Raw genomic sequence first — 22,112 nt, 5'->3', positions numbered from 1 at the left:
TCCTGGTCTTTCCATGTAGGCATAAGAATCTCCCCGCCTGAAATCATGGAGTCAGAAGACGAAGAGAAGAAGAGTTTGGATTTGATATCCCGCTTTATCACTACCCTAAGGAGTCTCACAGCGACTAACAATCTCCTTTCCCTTCCTCCCCCACAACAAACACTCTGTGAGGTGAGTGGGGCTGAGAAACTTCAAAGAAGTGTGACTAGCCCAAGGTCACCCAGCAGCTGCATGTGGAGGAGCAGGGAAGCGAACCCGGTTCCCCAGATTACGAGACTACTGCTCTTGACTGCTACACCACACTGGCTCTCCATAGGCAACACCAATGGTCTGACTCAGTATAAGGCAACTCCCTGTGTTAATCGTTCTGTGAATGAAGTGTGATCTCACAGTGCTGGGGGAGTGGCCACCGAAACTGGACCAATTGTGTGTTGGTGCTGGTGAGGTTTCTACCCATTTGCTACCATATGGCAACCAGGTGCAAAAGAGCCACCACATTGGACCCACCCATGTGGCTGTTTTGCTCACTCCTTCATTTTGCAACTGTGTGGGAAATGCGCAAGAGGGAATCAATTCTGGCATCAGAGAGGATGCATGTAAAGGGAACATGAGTTGCTCTTACAGTCCTAGTTATAAATGGAATGTGCTATTTGGTAGACTAATGACTTGGCTAGAAAGTCAGAAGTAGAGCCAGATCTGCCCCCCGCCCCAGTTGAAGGAACTCTGTGGGGGAAGACTCAGCACAAAGAAGCTTATATAGCAATTTCCTGTGATTAGTTATATTATCTGTCTTCAGAATCCTGCCTGCATGTTCTCACCCTCCAAGGAAGTGTGTTAATACATTTTAAAAATGCTAAGTGTTCTTCCTCCCCAAACTGTAAGGTTACCAGATTTTTTTCAATGAATCCGGGGACACTTTAGATAAATAAATAAACAAATACTACACGTTCGGGACGTTGATGCTGCAGCGATGGCGGTAGCAGAGGTGCGGCTACCGCCTTGACCTCAAACACCATGTTTCCACTTCCTCCAAACCTTCTATCTCCTTTCTCCATGAGCCTGGGCAGCCCCTGAGTTGTTGGTTCTTCGGTGGTGGTGGGGAAGCGGTGCCCAGTGGGTCAGGCATGGAAGGTGGAGAAGGAGGGCCGAGAGCAGTGGCGGCGGCGAGGCTCAGGCAGCGTGATTCCTCCCTTCCCATCAGAGTAGCCCCAATCCCATTCTTACTTGTGTGCAAGCAGGAGGGGGCCGGGATCCCTCAGCTGGGAAGGGAGGCTTCCCGTTGCCTAACTGGCCCCTCCTGCTTGCACGCAAGCTCGGATAGGCAGCGTGAAGCCTCCCTTCCCAGAAGTTGGGAGGCTGCTCCAATTTGCTATGTTTCCCGGGGACATTAGATGAAATCCGGGGACATTCCGGGGATGGAATTTGTCTGGGGACTTATTCGCAAATTCAGGGACCGTCCTGGGAAATGGGGACATCTGGTAACCCTACCCCAGAGCACTTATATTCCAAAGATCCTTCCCACCACCACCCCGACATCAGAATGCTGAGTTTGAAGAGAATGCTGCTTTCTTTCCCACCAAATTCACACTAGCATTTAAACCAGACTTATTTCAGTCCTCCTCTCCTTCAAACAAGAATCTCCATCCACCATCAATTCCAGCATGGATTCAAAGAACGAGGGGGTGACTTGCTATTAAAGATGCTACATGGTTGGATATGACATCAGAACATGAAGAGGTTCACTCTAAAGTCAGACTAGAAAATACGGTTATTGTTCTGGCAAGAACAGAAAGGGCAAGTACTAGTAGATATCAGTATACAATCAATACCAAATAACCTGTCAGCCATGAGCCTGCTTCTTAATATATGTCAAAAACATCCACCATGTGGCAGTGCAGTCCATTGGCTTGGCAGTGCCTCCTGAAACATACACCAAATGAGTCAACTTTCCTGAAAGTGAGATATGTAGGTCCTCCTGAAACCAAACGTGAAGGGAAAAGTGCAATGTATTTCTCCATCCTTGGCCAATCTAGCAGCAACCAATTAAATATATGAGTGGTTCTGCACTGACCTCTTTAAATATTGATAATAAACATAGCCCGGCATTGAGATGTCTACAATCCCAAGCCTTTTTATGATCTGTCTCATGACTGGACAATCCTTCTCAAAGCTTGGTAAGGCACTAGGTTTTGGGAAGGTGGTGTGGGGCCCGCACAGGGTCCCAGAATCCTCCCATCTCCTTCTCAATGCCTAGTTGGTGCTTTCCCAGCTTTGGGGGCCTGCCAGAGCTTGGAACCGCCTTCTCAAACCCCACACCTCTCATACCCAGCTTTAGGAAGGCAGTACAAGGGCTGGGTGGGGAGCGTCAAATTTTGGCCTCACACAGGGCACCATATTGCCCCAGTCTGCCACTGTTCTTCCTTCAGTTGTGTATTGGGGGGGGGGCTTTGTCCTTCACAGTAATAATAGAACAGAAGCAAGGCCCTATGGCATTCCCTCGCCATCCACCCGCCCTCAGATGCAAGCTGGATGACTGGGCAGAGGTCAGATGTCTCCAGTCCCCTCCCAGAAGGTTTATAATGGAGTGAGCTGCTACCTTTCATCCTCTCTCATAATTTCATAAGGCAGAATTCCCCACCCCTCAGGCAAGCAGCCAGCCTGCCACTCTGTATTCATTCAAATTACACTGAAGCCTGCACTACATGCAACCATGGTCTGAGCACACGCAGACCCTCAGTCCAGAGGTATAATGCTGCCTCTAGAGAGAGAAAATATATAGTTCTTGGAAAACGTTTTGCTTCTGGCAGCCGGAAGATTAGAAAGATAGGGTGGGGAGGCAAATAGAAAAGATAATGACTCCATATTTGCTGGGGAAATGGCAAGTGCAATTAGAATTGCCATCTGAGTTGTGATCAAAATTCTGATTAATTGCTTACTGCTGTTTCACAGAGAAGAAATTAGTGCGTATCTAATTGGTTTTACTGGCATGTACCCTCTGCCTTACTTCCCCAAATTTAAATGTACGAAATTCTGCATTGGAGTAGGGTGGTCGAGGAAGGAAACCCACTCTGAAGGCTAGCTTCTGAGCTTTTGTGTATGTTCATGCATATATCTCAATTCATATTTTCTTGCACATGTGCTAAGGCTGTGTTTAGGCTTCATCAAACTCATTGTTAAATATCAGGAGATCAACAGCTGTGGTCTTTCCTGGAAAATGTGACCTGGCCACAATTATGTGTGTCCTGACTGTTCAGAAGCTAATTTAGTGCAAAATACAGCCACTAGACTACTAAGTAGAGCAATTAAGGAGGAGTCTGCTGGTGTCTGCTCAACTTAAGTTCAATGGATCTTATTCCTAGGTAAGTGGGCATGGGATTGCAGCACTGATCGCCAGTTTGCTTCTGGGCACCTTTCAGAGTGCTGCCCTTAGTCTTCAAGATACCTTCAAGACTTCCGACTCCCACATCCACCTGCCCAACCATCAGGGTCATTCTTCAAAGGCCTTGCTCAAGGAATGGGGCCTTTTCATCTGTTGTGTCTTGCCTTGGGACCACTCTTCATTCACCATCTAACTTTTCGTTGATGTTCAGAAAGAAGCAAGATGCTGCTTTCTTTCCTGATTTATTGTGACAATTGTATGTATTTTATAGTTTGCTATCCAATGTATCATCAAGAGGAGGAAATTAATATCTTAAATACATAAATAAAATAAATTTGATTTTCATGCTGAAAATTGCTCTCAGGAATTATGGTTTTTTTTCCACAACAGTGAAAATGAATAATATACAGTGGTACCTCGGGTTACAAACACCTTGGGTTACAGACTCTGCTAAACCAGTAGTACCTCAGGTTAAGAACTTTACCTCAGGATGAGAACAGAAATCACACAGTGGTGGCGCAGTGGCAGCAGGAGGCCCCATTAGTTAAAGTGGTACCTCAGGTTAAGAATGGTTTCAGGTTAAGAATGGACCTCCGGAACGAATTAAGTTCGTTACCAGAGGTACCAAAATGTATGATTATTTTCACTGTATATTTTAAAGAATATCTGAAGGTGTACCTCCTCATCCATATTCTTGTGCAGTTTGTTATACCTAATTGCCTTTTAACCACTAGAGTAGGACTGCAGAGAGTGTAATAAGATACTTGGTGAAATGCTAAAATTACTTTCAATAATTTTAGGGCTCCATAAGGTTTTACCATTAGATATAACTAAATTAACTTCAGCACATCTTTTTTTCATCATTACTAGAAAAGGGGAGAATGAATTAAATCATCCTGATAATCAAGTATGTACTTCCTTTGGCTCTTGTCCTCTAGTGAATAAATTGTTAAGTTAATTTGTTTTGGATTTATGATGGCATGCTCTCTGATAAGGGTGGAAAAAGTATCTTCAGAATTCTGCTCTTATAGTTAGGTGTGTTTTCATAGTAGTCAGATTATTTGTTTCCAGTTCCCACCACTTGATCCTAGAAGAGAATAATGTTCTCTGATCAGTCTATAATTACCTTTGTTTTTCTCTCTCCCCTCACCCCATTCTGTTATCTTTCTAATCTTCTATCTGTATCTTTCCCCTTCCAGACAGCCTTATTAAATTCAGATACCTCCTTAAGAGGCTGCCTTGTCTGACTGCTTGCTCTGTTCATGCTGCATTGGAGTGAAAGAAATGGCACAATTTCCCACAGATTACTCATCCCACTGGTGTCTTCTGCTGGAAATGAACTAAATTTCCCACCTCATTTTCCCTTAACTAAATGCAGCTCTGTCAAAAGCAGCTGCTTGCTTTGAACCACTGGGAAGAAAATCAAGCAAAAAGCATTCAGGTTCATTAACAGCATCCAAAACCAAAACAATCCATGTTCAGGCATTTGCCTGAACATGTGAGGTGTAAAACTGGGAATGGGAACATACATAAAACCCTGACGCCAGGAGTGCAGGTGGGAAAAGAGTTTGAAAAGAGAGTTTGAAAGCATGTTCAGTTGGATGGGCTTGAAACCCACCCCAATTCCTGATTGTGCTTTAAAATCTTCAGATCACTTCAGATCATTTCCTGCCCAACATCTCATTTAGCTCAGCTCCCTGTCTAACCAGACAGCTCTGCTACTCTCCTATGAGACTTGCTACCTGACCTGTTGAACAGCTCCCAGCCTTGTTGGGAACATAAATTAAGCTGCACATCACTGGCGGAAATGGGACAAGAACAACTTGCCTCTCCTGCTTTTGCTCCATTTTTTTTAAGTTTGAGACTTCAGATTTCTCTTCCATATACTCTATGTATTTTGAAATATTTAAATATTGGTAGCTTTGTGTTAGGTGTGGAGCAACGTCAGCCACAAATTACTACAAAGCCTGCTAGGGATGTCAGTTTGCAATTTTTTAAAGTACAAGCTCTCATGAAAACTCAGCAGCATTTTAGAGTGAATTTCTCCTAATATACAGCACATATCTTTGCATGCACTTTTGCCTAATATAGACATTTCTGCAAAGTGATTTTGTCTTAAACAATTCATTTTTGCATATTTTCACATTGTATGCTATCTATGTATTATTATGCACTCTTTATCTCAGTGCACGAATTCTTATATAAGCTACTTGGCTGGAAAATTGCATTGCAAAATTCACAGAAGTGTGAATTTTGAAGGCTAGCCATGTTTCAGCTGGCAAATTGTTGCAGAAAATGCAAAATAAGTATGTTTGCCTATAAATACAAAGTGAATCAAATTTCTCGCTCATCCCTAGTCACCAATAAAGCTGCAAAACGCTTTCCTTTCAGTGGAAACTCTTTATGGAGAGTAATGTGAGCAGGAACCATTTCTTTGATACATTGTTCCTTCTTTTTTCTCTATTTTTTCTAGCCTGCTTATAGAATTTGTTGGCACTGTCAAAATTGTTGTCTTGACCTGCACGATTTCTGTTATTCCTGCAGGTGTGGCTGTGAGTCTGCATAGGGATGGTTGTGCTTTATGAGTTCAAAGTTGATAAATATGCTGTGACAGGAACATAGAAAGTTGCCTTAAACTAAATAAGACTTATTGGTCCATCAGCATCGTCAACACTGACTGTCAATTGTTCTTCAGGTTTCAGACAGGTATCTTTCTGAGCCCTTCCTGAAGATATCAGGAGTCAAACCTGGAGCTTTCTGCCCGTGAAGTATGCGCTCTGCGTCTTACTTGAATTGGATGAACCAGGTCGTCCTCCTTTCCATTAGATTCACAGACTCCTTTTGTGCTGTCTTCTATAGGAGGCTTACTGTTCTGTCTTCCTCCCTTCAGACCCAAGCAGCTGAACCATGGATTCCAAAGCAGTTTTTCCACTTTGTCTCTTTGTGAAAAAAGGTCCTTGCCTCACAGCAATCATTAGTACTTTTTGGAATTCGGAAATTCAAGGGCCAACTGATTGCTCAGGTGAAGCTACTGTCAAAACTATGGGTAGAATTCAATGTTTCACTATTACAAATGTTCCGTCTGCACAACTGTATCAATGACCCCCCCCCATTCCACCACATGCTGTTCTGGGGGTGCTCCCAACCACCCCAGAGCCAATTTCACGGGCATGGGGTGAAGGGGAGAAGAGAGAAAGCCCAATTGTGCAAGCAGAAACCATTACACAGGGCTTTCATTGATGGTGTTTGTTAGGGGAACTAATGCCCAAGATTCTTATTTTTTTTAAAAAAAGCTAGGTGTCAATTGCAGCAATCCATGACAGTGTCATTAGCTGTGATCTTTAAGTGCCTAGTTTAATGGATGTCAACCCCCACCATGAAAGTGTTAAATTGGCTAATGAACTCTTAAGTCTTGTTTTAAATTGCTTTCTAACCATGGCTTGCACCTGGGCATTATGAGTTGTGGAAATTCATAATCTGGATCTTTTGTTTTAGAACTTTGGTGACATCACTAGTTCTGGAGTACCTTCACTCCAAATGCTTCTTCCAAAAAAATGCATCCTTATATGTTGAAAAATCTTGTGCCCTCCTTACATAGATGGCACATTTATGAATTTTGAAAAATACATGCTGTCTGCACAACTGACACCTATTCATAAGCAAGTAATATCCTGTCCGCATTTTCCAAGGTTTTTGCAGGCATAGGTCCAGAGAACTTGTCGGAGATGGAAATATACAATCTGGAAGCTGTTGCTTCTTCTTCTTCTTCTTCTTCTTCTTCTTCTTCTTCTTCTTCTTCTTCTTCTTCTTCTATTCTCTCTCTCTGTGTGTGCACGCTGTTAGCGTCAAGAATGATCTCTGTGGCCCAAACTTCATTTCCTTACCTGCAGGGGAACACTGAAATAGTACTTCTGCCTGAGAAGTGTGTCCTTTGCTACTCAACGCTTCAAACACTCTCAGTGTGCAAGGGTGGAGCTACAGTGTCAGGTCACATAGTAGTAGATTACAGAGCTTTTGCAAACATCACTTTTCTCAGAGGTGTATTCAGTTGAGTTAGGGGGGAAAGAGCCATTAATTAACTTGACTTAAGTAGTCCCTGATGCAGGGCAATGTGACCTTTCCGCTATGTCGTATGCCACATGGAATTTGGCCTTAGTGTGATACTCAGCAGACACGTGTCCCCCCACCCCTTTTAACTGTTTTCAGTTTGTTATAGGGATTGTTGAATGTGAAATTTTAGGGCAGCAGCTGGACAACAATATTTGTGGTGACGTTTTAGTGGCATTTATGCTAAAGAACTTCTTTTCTTTTGAAACATGCTTTGGTGAATTTCGTCCAATTTCCAGTGCTTAGGTTAGTAGGGCTGAGGTTTCACATGGCTGTGCATATTCACATTGGAATTAATGCACTTAAAACTAAAAGAGCACAAATCAAGAATTATCCTCCGATAATCCCCACTCAGATGTGCTTTCCAGAGGTGCTGAGAAGGCATATTGGACATAGATACCCACTCGGGAAGGATGTCACCATCTCAGGCAATTTAATAGATTTTTGAGTATCTGAAGTTATTGCTTTATGCTGTTGTTGTTTTCGGGGTGATTTCAATTACCTTATCAAACCCCTAATTCAAGGCAGTTCATGTGTAAATCATATGCTTAACCAAAGGACTAGTACTTGGTGGGCAGGTGAGCGAGGCTCCCTCTGGCCTCCTTGCCCTCATCCTGGTAGGGCCAACAAGGACTGTTCTTTTGAGCTGAGTGGAATTGGCTGCCTTAACATCAGGTTCCAGAAGGTAAGGCATAAACCGGTGGGATTATCTCCCAAGGAAGAGGATAAGAGTAAATCTGGTTTAACTTTAATAAAGATTTGAAACAAAATAATGAACTTGAATGATGAGAAACCAATTATAGCTCCTTTTCAGTGTAAATATGCATTTCCATTAAGAGCCTCTGTATCCCTTTCAGCAAGCTACTAATATCCCCATCCATTCTTTCAAGTGTTCCTGGGGTACAAACTAGTGTTTAATGAATGCCAAAATAAGCACTTGAGGGAAATTGCAAACAACTGGACAGCCATCCAATTATTTTAACAAGTACTCTAAACTTTTCTTATTGAATTTAATATTTATTCGGTAGCTTTCTCCTTTGATCTAAGAAGATTGTTATTTTATTGCAATTGTTACAGACTTTTTCTCTATTAACTCATCTTTCTGAAATGCACCATAACTTGTGCAACCCCTGAGGGGAGATATTAGTTATAAAATGCTTCTTAAAGAATAAGAAATGATAGCTCCATAAACAGACAACGTTGCCTTCCATTTTACTTTATTCGAACAGGTGTCTTCTTTATGTAATATGCTGTGTGAGAAGCTAGTCAAACAGGGAGCGTGATGAGTAAACCTATTTATCTCATTTGCTATGTTGCAATACCATGCCGTACAGAGTAACAGTGGCAACAGTTCAGTACTACATTCATAAACATCTTTACTTGAAAAGTCTCAGGTCTTTTAACGGTACTTAACTTCCACCTAGAACTTTGTAGATAATTAAAACTGGGGTCAGATCTTCCTGCATTAAAACAGCGTTTTAAGCAGTAGTATTGATTTCAAAAGCAATCCAAACATACAAATTTAAAGTCTCTGTGACCCTTGCACCACTGTAATCTCACTGACTTTCAGGGGTTACCTTACAGTAAACTGTCTGGAGGACATTTCTGAAGTGTAAGTCAAACTAGACGTGGCATTAACCTCACCTTTGAATTCCCTGCTTGAGATTTTGATTTTAATAAAACCAAAAGCAGCTCCAGAGGCCCCTGATCCAGATCAGGAGTGTGGCATGGTGGAAAGGACAGGACTGAACGCTCCCCACGGTCTTCCTGACACTCCTATGTGTCCCTCAAAGCTACAGCCCCTTCCTCTCATTAGAACAACATGAATATTGCGTCCATGTGTCAAGAAGTTGTGCGTATTTGCATCTGTCCACCATTCATGATTAATCCCAATTTTTCTATAGTCAGATATACAAATGCTGAACATATACATGTTAAAGTTGACCCCTGAAACCCATGCTTTCACTGCATAGCTGACGGTCTTCTATAATACAAAACTCCTCTTATCACACTATTATTAAATCGTTTTGAGCCATATCAAGATCTAATTACTGACTTGACACTTTCCCCATTTTGTCAGTTGGCTTAATTTTAGAGAAACCACCATAAGAAGAGTAGGACAATTCAAGAACAGAACAGACCTGAAATGAATTAGATCACCTTAATTACTTTCACAGTTTTATTGCTTAATTGATGGTTTTATTAAACACTGGCCAATTAACCTGTCAGAAACAGAGCTTAAATTGTAGAGAAGAAGAAGAAGAAGAAGAAGAAGAAGAAGAAGAAGAAGAAGAAGAAGAAGAAGAAGAAGAGGCGGCGGCGATGGAGATAGCTGTCAGAGCAAGATTACAACTTGCCTTTACCAAGCAACACATGAGAGACCTTTCAAAATGAAGTGGTCAAATCTGGGCGGGAAATGGGGCAGAGGCAAGGGTGGGGGAAGACACTGAAAAAGTATCCCATAAGAGGGCACTTCCAGCTAAACGCATATGCGGAAGAAGATTGTATTGTATTTGAGCAATGGGTTAAGATAACATATTTTCTTTACAGGTAGGTAGCCGTGTTGGTCTGCCATAGTCGAAGCAAAATATTTTTTTTTCTTCCAGTAGCACCTTAGAGACCAGCTAAGTTTGTTACTGGTGTGAGCTTTTGTGTGCATGCACACTTCTTCAGATACACTGAAACAGAAGTCACCAGACCCTTATAGATAGTGAGAGGGTGGGGAGGGGTATTACTCAGAAGTGTGGTGGGAATGGGTGATTGGCTGAAAGGTGTGGTAAAACCAAATGCAATCGTCAACAGGTTTACAGGAAAAAGCAAGGGGTGAGATGGCTAAATATGGCTTTATCATGTAAAATGAGATAAGAATCCATTGTCTCTATTCAGACCAGGTCTCTCCATGGTTTTAAGTTTGGTAATGAGTTGCAATTCAGCAACTTACTTTATTTGACCATTCTTTATTTGACCATTTTTAGACCAGGCTTTCATATTAAGTATTGCAAAGCTACAAAATGTTTATATCTGTAACACATCCTTTAGACATCTTTGAAGTAAAAGTTAAAAAGTAACTTAGTAGTTACTTTAATCTTTCAGTTGAGTTTTCAGCTCAGAAAAGTTTCCCAAATGCATTTAAGAAAGCAGGTTTAAATAAAATATGTTTAGAAATGCATTCATTCATATAAAATAGTACTTAAATCAGGGGGCCACCATTGTAGTGCTTGCAAGTGTCATAGCACCTGCTGAGCTTTAGAAATAAAGGTGTGAATAAAATGTGCAGGTATCCTTCCAGGTGATTACTGTGAAATGAGCTGGCCTGGCTCCTGCATGTCAGGTTTATTTAGCCAATGGGTGAAGTGACACCGGGCAACAGGAATCCCTGGGGGCCTAAGGAGCTTCCAGTTTCCCCTCCCCTTTAGTGTACTTTTTCTGCTTCTGTTGTATTCTCTACTAGTCCTTGGGAATCACCATAATTTGCCCTTCTTTTCCCCCAACAACCAGGGTGCTCATCATTCCTGTGGTGGCTTCATCTGAGTTCAGTTATTCCCTAGAAGTTAATTTCTGCAAATACTACTACACTATAGGTTCAGGTGGGTGTTAAAGAATTCCCTCCCCCGATGACAAATGTGAAAAATGTGAAAACTTTGCAGGGAGTTTTAGGCTTATGCAGAAGCTGATGCCCAGGCATTCATTAAGATCTTGCTTATAGTACATGGTATACATGTTTACTGAGAAGTAAACCCTCTTGTGGGACGCAGGTGGTGCTGTGGGTTAAACCACAGAGCCTAGGGCTTACCGATCAGAAAGTGGGCGGTTCAAATCCCCGTGACGGGGTGAGCTCCCGTTGCTCGGTCCCTGCTCCTGCCAACCTAGCAGTTCGAAAGCACATCAAAGTGCAAGTAGATCAATAGGTACCGCTCCGGCGGGAAGGTAAACGGCGTTTCCATGTGCTGCTCTGGTTCGCCAGAAGCGGCTTAGTCATGCTGGCCACATGACCCGGAACCTGTACGCCGGCTCCCTCGGCCAATAAAGCAAGATGAGTGCCACAACTCCAGAGTCGGCCATGACTGGACCTAATGGTCAGGGGTCCCTTTACCTTTACCTTAAGCCCTCTTGTGTTTAACAGGACTTACTCCCAGGTACAAGTGGGTGTAAGATGGCAACCTAGTATTTGGTTTAGGGCTGTCATTGGAGAAAACAAAATTCTTGTGCCATTAACAGCTTTATCTCTACAATCAGGACCAGAAAAGCATAGATGCTTTCACATCGTAAAATCTTGAAGTCATCAAGCGCGGTGAGCAGCAATGACCTCTCTAATTTTGTGTTATGCCATGCCCCTCACCACAGCTGAAGTGCATTATTCCACGTCCTCATTGCAGCCATCTTGTGAATGATGCCCACAGTGCTCTCAAAATTCAAAATGTGCCCGCTGGTCCAAAAAGGTTGATAAACTCTGGCTTAAATCTCTATCTTTTGATAAAATACACATTTAAATACAACTTTTCACGTAGAGTTTATATTTAAAAACACAGATTAAAATGGGAACAGGATGGAATGGACCGATGACACTGTGCTTCAGTCCTACTATATGTCTGCATTGTAACTCATAGCCTATGCCTTGAACCTCATTCTCTTATCTCCCCCGCCCCTTCCCTCAATATCCTTTTCCACTGTGTGTGCAGGATGCAAAAAGCTTATCTGAAACATCCCATCTTTCTGAGGAACCTGGCTTCCTCAATTTCCTGTTTTCAGAACAGCTGGCTGCAAGGGATGGACTTGGGGACATTTCTGAGGAATAGCTGTCTACCTCAGTTGGAAGCTTTTCTGATTAGTCAGGCTCCTTGATTTGGAAACATAAGGGTTTATAATAAAAGGACACAGTGAAAACAGAGGGAATGAAAAGAAAACAAACCAATAAAGAACCTATCCTATCATAACATTTGAAATTCTGGTATTTGCTGGTCTTGGAATAGATTCAAGATAAATGAAGGAAATGTGTATTTCATTAAAGGCTAATATTTGGAAGACAACAGAGAAAACAATAATGAAAGACTTCCAAATGCAGATATACAAGGGAGCTGCGCACAAAAGCTTCCTTCTCCCCCTTTCTCCCACAGTCTTGGTGTTACCCTTATGAGACGTTCATCACAGAAAAGGATACTTTCTCAAGCCATTAGTACCATTCGCCTGTAGCAATTTTTTCACAAATAGCTCCATGTTCTACAGTCCTTATTGTAATGCTTGGCCTGTGCTAGACGTCTCTGAACAATGCTAGCCACCACTGCTTTCAATGCCAGAGCACTGCGTGCTTCACATCAGACAGGCACAGGGGAGCAAACTTTATCCTTTACACTAAAAGGACCATAAGCAGTAATAGCTACCTCCATCAGAAGCCCAAGTGTAACATCATGGGATTCCTCCAAAGAAGTTTAAACCACAGCTCCACTCAAACCCATGTTAGTAATTCAAATGACAATGTCTGTAAGTTTTCCCAAATTAGCAGTACTTGTGGGGGCTCCTCACTCCATGTCTTGCCTACTTGGCTGCTGTTTCCCCTTCCCTGCTATCTTCCACAAGTTTCAGATAGCAATGGTAAGGATTTACTGTCACTCACTTCCACTTCTTTTGCTTTGTATCTGCCAGGTTCAGAAGCATTACCACCAATCTGTCTGTCAGGCTCCCATCCTTGGTGCGCACATATGTATGTACCGCGGGCACCATGAAAGCATGCTCTGCTGCTACATTTGTGTGTGTGATATAGAAATACATGGATAGGGATTTTTTGTTCCAATGTGCATTGCTTTGTACTTACATGCAAGCTCAACAGTGGCTTTTATATGTTCTCAGATTTCTTATCAAAGTCTTGTTGACACATCCTGATGGCAGGGAAAGAGGAAAGCCTTAACCTTGTTCTAACATATCATTTTCCTCAAGTATTTAAATGCTGGTCATATGGAACCTCCTGGAAAATGGTTTGCTGGCTAAGTATGGAGAGAGGACTTCAGAACAGAGCTTTAGGATCACAGCTAAAGATAGACTTCACTCAATTAACAAAAATAACAGTACACTTACTCTGCACAGTTCTATTGATGCTGATATTGAAGTAATCATGAAATTAGACTGCACAAAAAACAACATAATTTTCAGTTCTAAGCTGCCTTTCCATAGCTTCATGGATCAGACTAGCTAAAGAGGGAAAACAGCACCCTAGAAAGTAAAATGATCATTGCACAGCCCTTTCTCAGGCTTCAAACATACACTTGCTTACTGGGCTTGTGTGCATTTTAATTACTAAGAAACTTACCCGCTACATGTAACAGCCTGCAGGCAGTTCCAAGTTCTTTGTACCTTTTATGAACTCATTTCTTTTATAAAGAGATTTGGGTCATGATTTTTGCTGACATTTTTTCCATGCTATGTTTCTCTAAAATCTCACGACAAGAACAATAAAACCGATTTCCCTTTCTTTATCCTTGCACTTTATTTTCTAGCCTCCAGCTTATTGTGGTCAGTAGTGATTAGCTGAGAGAGAGAATAAAACCCCAGTCACAAGCTGTTGATTCGATTCAGAGTATATTATTTAAGGCTTAAATTGATATCTATCTTTGGGTTCCTTTTGGCAACACCCATATAAAACAAAACAAAAAAAAGTTTCACTGACTTTACGCAATGCAAGGACTGGCAACCAAATTCTCATAAATGAGAAATTCACATCTCTGTATCCCAAGGACATAAGGAGCGCACCTTAGAACAAGAGATGCAAGTGACTTGACCTTTGTCGGATAAGCCACATTCATGTGAAGGGACTAGAAAGCCTCACTCGTAATAATACATCTTCAATCAGATCCCACAAAACAGCATCTGTGGCCTGAGTCAGCGTTATCTTTCTTCCATTTGAGGTTCTTGCCTAGGGTATATATTCATGCCTAGAAAACATGGTGTCTTCCCAGCAGTTTGGTGCCATTCTGGAGAAGGGTGAATATGGGACATAAAAATTATACATATGGGATGAGAGGAAAACCTACTTCACTATCAGGTGAGGATCATAGCTTCAGAAATCTCTCTCTCTCAGGATGCTTTACAACGTTTTTTAAAAAATCAAAACTTAAAGTAGCATAAAATAACCAATGCAGGAAAGAGTCAGTTGAGAAAACCAGATTAGCTGTATAAAAACATTGTGTGGAATGTTTTAAGGCAAGGATTTCTGCTTGTACAACAAAACAATATCACCCTCCCTCCATGCAATCCCTAAATCTGTTCTAGGGGTTCCCCAACCCTTGGATTTGGGGAAGGTGCAGGGCACATCCAAGGAGAGGGGGAAATCCCATTACACAAGTGGACATTGTTGCACTGATGTGACTCAGCAGTAGAATACTACCGAATACCTGCCTCACATGGCAAAAGCCTGGCAAAAGGCAGCAATGGAGGGGACCAACCATACTTCACAGGACAAGTGCTCCAGAATCTAGGTGTGGCCCCTTAGAAGCCTCTCTCTCTTTTCCCATGCAACAGTGCTTCTGTGGTGTATAGGACACAGAGAAGAGAATCATAGAATCATAGAATTACTGTGTTGGAAAGGTCCCAAGGACCATCTAGTCCAACTGCCTACAATGCAGGAATCACAGCTAAAGAATCCCTGACAGATGGCCACCCAACCTCTGCTTAAGAACCTCCAAGGAATGAAGGTCCACCACTTTCCAAGGGAGTCTGTTCCACTGTCAAAAAGCTCTCACTGTCAGAAAGTTCTTCCTAATCAGGATCTCCATTCTTCTAATTTGAATCCATTGGCTCAGGTTCTAGTCCTGCCCTCTGGAGAAGCAGAAAACAAGCTAGCTCCATCACCCACATGACAGCTCTTCAGATATTTAAAGACAGCTTATCTTTTCTTATAAAAATATTTATATCATTCTGTATCCTTGAAATGTATCATAGCTGTTTACAACAATATAAAACCATAAACCCATACAGTAAAATCATCATCTTTATCAGTCATCTTTAGATGCCTCACACTTCCTTCCCTGCTGGAATTGTTTGAGATTGCACCTTCAGGGAAGAGCATCTCCTCCTGATCCTGAGGGATTGGCTGGCTGTGCAGGTGGATTGACTCCTATGAATCCTAGAGCCAAGCTATTTAGGACTTTAAACATCACCACAAAATCCAGAAACAAATTGGCAGCCAATGCAGCAGTTTCAGGAGAGGAGAAACATGATATTGCAGCTTCATTCTAAACCAACTGAAGTTTCTGAAGGCTCTTCAAAGACAGACTCATGTAGAGGGCATTGTAACAATCCAACCTGGGCATAACTAAGATCTGTGTTGCCATAGCCAGGTCTGACTGCCCCAGAAAGGAATGGAGCTGGCCCCTCAGCCTAAAATGGATAAAGGTGCTCCTGGCCACAGCTGCCCCCAGTGTACACATTCAGGTATAAAGCCCACCCCAAGAGCATATCACTATTATCACCATCACAATCACATCAACATCTTCCCACTAATTGCCTCTTAATATATATTCATAAATACTGTATATAAATTAATACTGAGCCGTAGCATGTAGCAAATCCTGACTGGTTCAAGTGAGGTAAAACTGCAGTGTACACATATCTCCGTTAATATGGGTTTTTTGAGCTTGTTTTATATGCATGTCATTTTTCCTAGGGTAAAACATGACAGTCTTAGAGGAACAGAGGCTACAGCAAAGAAAAGGACATTTGTGATAAAGAAAGAAAACCCAAGATCTGTGTGCTTGCGATTGCCTCTCTTTCATACGGAATTAATGGTGGTTTAATGGGGTATGAAAGAATGTTTTACTGGAAACAATGAGGAACAATTGTCTAGCTCACGTTTCATTTCACAGGTCATTATTGCATTAAGAAGTAAATCGACCAAGTCCGGTAAATAACAGTCTGTGTATTGCTGAAAGCTTCAAACCAAACAATCTTAGCTCTCTTCAACTAATATCTGTCATTTTTAACCCTTGCAGAGATCCGCTGCAGGCTAAACAATTACTGTCTTCACCCACCTCTGGCAGGTAAGCATTATTCATTTTACTCCTCATCCCCCTTCTCCAGCAAACCCTACAAGGCCACGGCTTTTGCATTCTTGCTTTGTTTATTAGCCAGCCTAGCCAACTGTGTGTCTGGTGGCCTTGAAAAACAACACACATTTCAGTGAGCGCTTCAGGCATCTTTAAACAGGCTGCTTCCTCTGCAAAATTAATTGTTGCAAAACACAGCACTTATGTGTAAAGCACTGCACACTAACACTCAGCAGTTTGCTTGGGTTACAGATATGCCTGGGAAATTTAGGGGAAATGCAATTCTTCTTTAAGCCTGCACACAAGTGATATCAGCAAGGACACTGCAATACCCATTAACCCGCAAAAAGGCCTCTGCTTTAGCTTACTAATTCTAAACTGAGAATCATAAACCATAGCTTTCTTGTGGTTTGTCTCTCACTTTGTAAGAAACATGTTTTTACAAGATATTCCTTTGGCAATGGTTTCAAAAGTGTTCACCAAATGCAAAAGTGCTTGCTAAATCTTTAGGTCACCATTGGTTCCATTTGTCATAGATTATGAACTGGACTATGTACAGCAGATGAGTCCTTGTAATTTCAATTTGCCTTAAAAGAGAGGTCTAAAATTTAGATATTGTTTCTGCAGAACTAGATGTCCACGTACCCACTTTTGCCTCCCTCCTCCACTCTGTTTCCACAGTCCTCAAGCAACCATTGCTGAATCAAAACTAGAGCAATGGTAGCAGGAAAAGGGAAGGAACCCCGTACTCTAAGCAGATATAGAAAACAGATCCCAATGCCAGGAGAGATGGGACTATTGCTCAGAGTGGTTATCACAAAAGGAAATTCACTTTTGAATAAAACAGGTAATAAAATCAATGCCCAATATATGGGCTGGATACATGGAAATATCTAGCTGGATACATTAAAATAATCAAAAGGAAGATCTATTATTATTATTTATTAAATTTGTATTCCACCCTTCATTTGTAGATCTCAGAGCAGCTTACAACATAAAATTACAATATAAAACCCACAAAGTTATGAAGTAAAAATAATGACAATGACAAACCAATACGTAATCCCCCATACCATAACACATTTGAACTGCCTGATCGGGAAAATACTAGTCCATAGAAAACAACACTGAGTTTTCAAAGATGAAAACTTTTGGCCACACCGTAAGTTAAAATGATCAAGAAAATAGAGGATGGGAAGAACTAACAAAAGGGGTGTAAATGTCCTTTGGAATTAGGGCACTCAAAGTAGGAAGTTGTGGTGTGTGTCCATGATCTGGACACACACACACAAATAAACATTAAGGGTCTGATGGAAATGATTGGACAATATATTTAAAAAAGATACAGGCAGAATTTACAGGTCAGTTTAGAATTTTCAGGTAGGGAACACAAACCCAACCTCTTTAATTTTTACCTTTTCTCCAATGACAATAGTAATAGATTCATCCCCAAAGCAAGCTAAGGGGCACCTACCACTTTCTTGTGATATCACTTATAAGGTAAGTCCTGTGGAAAAACTTACTGTCATACAGGCTGTGGTTCCCTGGCATTTGTAAACTACTGCCCACCAAACGATCTTTATCGCAATGCATTTGCATGAGCACAGAGAACAATTAACCTGGTTTTAAAGGGCAATTTGGTGTGGCAATGACCACTGTGGCTCTGACACCGGTTTGTGATTCATAATCAGGTCACAGAAGGCAGCGGGCAGAAGTTTGTCTGTACCAACATTGCGAATTAATCATCCCTCTAAGCAGCCAGAGACACGGATCCTTAGAGAAATGCCTTTTACCGGGTAAGACATTAGACATTTTGTTTAAAGATTAAAGTTCTCTTTGTGCTTAATCAATTTCTAGGGCAGGATGGAAAATGGGATTAATTACCGTCCCTTGCATCGAGCTCCCATACTGCAGAAGTCATAAACGATGCAACTTTTCTGTTAAAATGGCTGCCATCAGCAGCAGCATGCTCAAGAGATGCTAATTGTAATTAAAGAGTTTATTTGGAATCACAGAACAGAGTCTTAATCAGGACGAGAACAGAGCCTCGCCGCATGCACTTGCAGCACATGGCTGTGTAACAGAATGGTTCTTCTTAAACAGGCAGTTTGGTTTAAAAGGTTTGAGCAGGGTGTTATGCCGGAGGGCCTAGCATTTTCTCCTCTGTGGGATTCAAGCGAAATCTTATTAGGTCAATTGTTTAGAAAGCATCTCGCATTAGGGATTTCAAAGCACTTGTGAAAAGTGAATAAAATTACCCTGCTCTGCTGAAGAATAAACATGGACCACGCTGCCATTAATGCACATAAAGGTTATGCTGAATTAATTTACTTGCCCTGAAACAAGGGCAGACAAGATACACACAACTGGAAGTCGTGGTACCCCTAAGAACAAGTCTCTAAATCAGGCTTCCTCAGCCTTGGCCCTCCAGATGTTTTTGGCCTACAACTCCCATGATCCCTAGCTAGCAGGACCAATGGTCAGGGATGATGGGAGTTGTATTCTCAAAACATCTGGAGGGCCGAGGTTGAGGAAGCCTGCTCCAAATCCTTTTATTGTCATGCAGCTATCTTTCTTATACCAGCACAAAATATAAGTTCAGAAGCAGTCGCCTTCAGACGGCCAAAGTGGGACTGGACTGCCTTATTGCTCTTGCGACTTACCAGACTTCTCAGCCTTATTGTGTGGTTCTTGCATGCAACTTACCAGCATCCAAACATGGTTGTTCTGTTTCAAACTCTGATTTGGGGAAGACAGACACAGGTGGATTTAGTCTCAAGGCACTTCCATCCAAATCTTTGAAAAGAGCTTTTCCTGAGCCCCCACAGATCACAGCAACACATGATTCATTTGATTCATTTTCTCTGACAAACAAAACAAACAAATATCATAGTTGAGAGAAAACCATCCTGAACTCAACTCAGAGAATTTTCCCATTATCGACAGGCACATTATTTAAACAGCGGGTAGCATGAAAGTGATAGAAACAGACAAAAATTCTTCTATACAAATGGATGCTACTGCTTCGCCAGTTGTTTAAGTTTTCGTGTTTGTCTTCTGCCTATGTGTGAACCTGAAGCTCAGCAATATTTCTAGCTAGTAACACGAAAGTTTCAAGAGCTCAGATTTGAAAAAAGATGTATTAAATGAAGTATGAATCTAGAATCATGCAGAGATAACACATCATTTCATATACCGGTATATTTTTGCTCAGACCCAGAACAATGCAAAACAAAATCGGAGTCACAAGTGGGTTAACAGTGGCCTCATTCAGACATAAAGCTAAATCATGGTTTAGAGCTACAGGAATAAGCCATTCTGGCATGCTCCTTGCTCCCACTGTCTGATACACAGGCACAGTTGAGAGGAAGATTCTGGCAGCATTTACTTTCAGGCTATGGACACATTCACAGCTTGAAACAAAGCGAGGAAGTTTCTTCCGCACTACATTTCAAGTCACATTCTTATTTTGCTGTCCAGATCAGAGGGGAGTGGCATGGGATGTATTTACCTGATGCCAATCATGTGTTTTGCTTCCCTACACTGAACTCCAATTCACTGAAGCTGTCACCTGTACATGCAAAAGACCTGTCTGAAATGTATAGAACTTTTCCACTTCCAGATCAGATGGAAGCTGGTTTGAGGTAAAATGCTTTAAACAGGAGGAGTTCCCAAGAGGTTACTCAGCTTAAGTGGTGAAGCAATGGTGATGGGTGCACAGCCTCCTTGCCCCTGAATCACAGCTTGTCTAAACTGAAGTAGGCCTGGTGCTTCGCCCTTCCTATGGTGCTGAACCACAGTCCCTGGTTCAAAAGAAATGGGAAGCTCTGATTTGCTAAAAGTGGAATCAAAAGCTTCCTCAAGTAGTTCACTGCAGTTCATTCATGCAGCATTAAGTCATGATTTAGGATTACACCCAAACATAACCAGTAGCCTAAATTCATTTCCTTTGGAAATTAAAGAGTATGTGCCTAGCCTGTGGGTTTGTTTTGGTCTGGATCTCTAACTTGACCTTTTACTGCCACTCCTGAGGTATAAACTCAAACTCGTTATAAGCAGACCAGTCAATGTAGAAGTCATTGCATGTACAGTCATACCTTGGAAGTCGAAGAGCTTTGTTACCAAATGTTTTGGCTCCCAAACTTTGCAAACTCAGAAGTGACTGTTCCTGTTTGCAAACTATTTTTGGAAGCCGAACATCCGAAGGGGCTTCTGTGGCTTCCGATTGGCTATAGGAGTTTCCTACAGCCAATCAGAAGCCGCGATTTGGTTTTTGAACATTTTGGAAGTCAAACGGACTTCCAGAACAGATTCTGTTTGACTTCCAAGGTACAACTGTACTAGAAACAAGCCAAGGCTCCTAAACAGGGAATCCTAGAATCTCTGACTTTGCTAAAGGAGCTAGAGAACCTCTAACAAAGAAATATGTGCATTCTTCACTAAATTACATTTTCCAAAATGCTTTGCACAGGAAGCCAAAAAGACTTTCAAGTGGATCTAGATTTCTGCTGTGGAAATCTCTAGGTTAGGCTTGGGGAACCTGTGGACCTCCAGATGTTTTTGGATTTCAACTCCCATCAGCCCCAGCCAGGACAGCCAATGATCCAGGATCACTGAAACTGCAGTTCAGCAACATGAAATGTCGGTTTTATTTGTCATATACAGTTGTTTTTGTTATTACATTTTTAACTAGTTTTTAGAAAAATAACAACACTGAAAGTTCTATTTTTATTGTTTTTACGTAAACTGATTAGATATTTTTTATTATATTAAGCAGTATATTTTTGTCATAAACAAATTCCTGGAGAGCCACAAGTTCCTCACCCTGGTCTAGATGAGGAGAAGCACCCAAATGCTTGACAAGAAGCCTCAACCAGGTTACTTGAAAGCGATGAGCCCCTTACCTATTTTGCAGTGGATGGAAGTAGAACACATTTTCTTCACTGACATGGAAAATGCTTGCCCTTTCGGATGTGACCAGATGCAGAATGCCTGCACTGTCAGGATTTGTCATGATGCAGATGTCTCTGTCGTCACTGTAGCAAGTTTTCCTAAAGCCAGCAAAGATGACATCTGATAATGAAGGAAAGCAGAGTTGTATGGAAAGGCTCAGCAGTCGCATCGTCCAAGGCTAAGAAAGGGATTTGACAAGCTGTATTGATAGGTTACAGGTCTATGGGATACTCTAGTCACCAGAAACATCAATGGAGACTTTCTATAGATGGGTGGTGTACACAATGAGAAACAAAAGAGTAAGAGGGGAAGATAATATTCAGGGCAGTGGTACAAAAAAAATAATTGGCATTGCAGAGAAATAATTATAGCATCTGAACAGAGGGGGCAGCAAATCTACCTGGCGAAGCCCCTTGCATTGACTCAAACTCCAGCCTAATATTTGTTGTATTTTTTTATGGATCACCCAGCTTGATCCCTCTATGACCTTTGCACATGAGGGAGCTTGGGTCAGACATTTTGAATTTCAGTGGGTCCAGGATAAGAGGCTCCAAAATTATTGAAATTCAGAGCCTGAATTGAATTTGGATAATGTACATTACAATTAGACAAAGGAAACATAATCAGCTTTGGTCTCAGAA

The 22,112-nt window shown here is 41.7% G+C and overlaps 1 protein-coding gene across 1 annotated transcript in view; it reads right to left on the bottom strand.

Annotated features, from left to right (window-relative positions):
- The window catches only part of PKHD1 (PKHD1 ciliary IPT domain containing fibrocystin/polyductin), a gene marked incomplete at its 5' end in the record, with an annotated part of 233,235 nt that overhangs the window by 55,346 nt on the left and 155,777 nt on the right, over positions 1–22,112 (bottom strand). The window contains 2 exons of the mRNA XM_079971281.1: positions 19,225–19,382; positions 21,423–21,591. Of these exons, the coding sequence (XP_079827407.1) occupies positions 19,225–19,382; positions 21,423–21,591 (327 nt within the window). The remainder of the gene's footprint in view (positions 1–19,224; positions 19,383–21,422; positions 21,592–22,112) is intronic.

This window comes from Podarcis cretensis (assembly GCF_951804945.1).
Source record: "Podarcis cretensis genome assembly, chromosome: 3".
NCBI classification, from domain to species: Eukaryota; Metazoa; Chordata; class Lepidosauria; order Squamata; family Lacertidae; genus Podarcis; species Podarcis cretensis.
The sequence above is the reverse complement of the archived record's forward strand: the minus strand, read 5'-3'. Positions and strand labels throughout refer to the sequence as shown.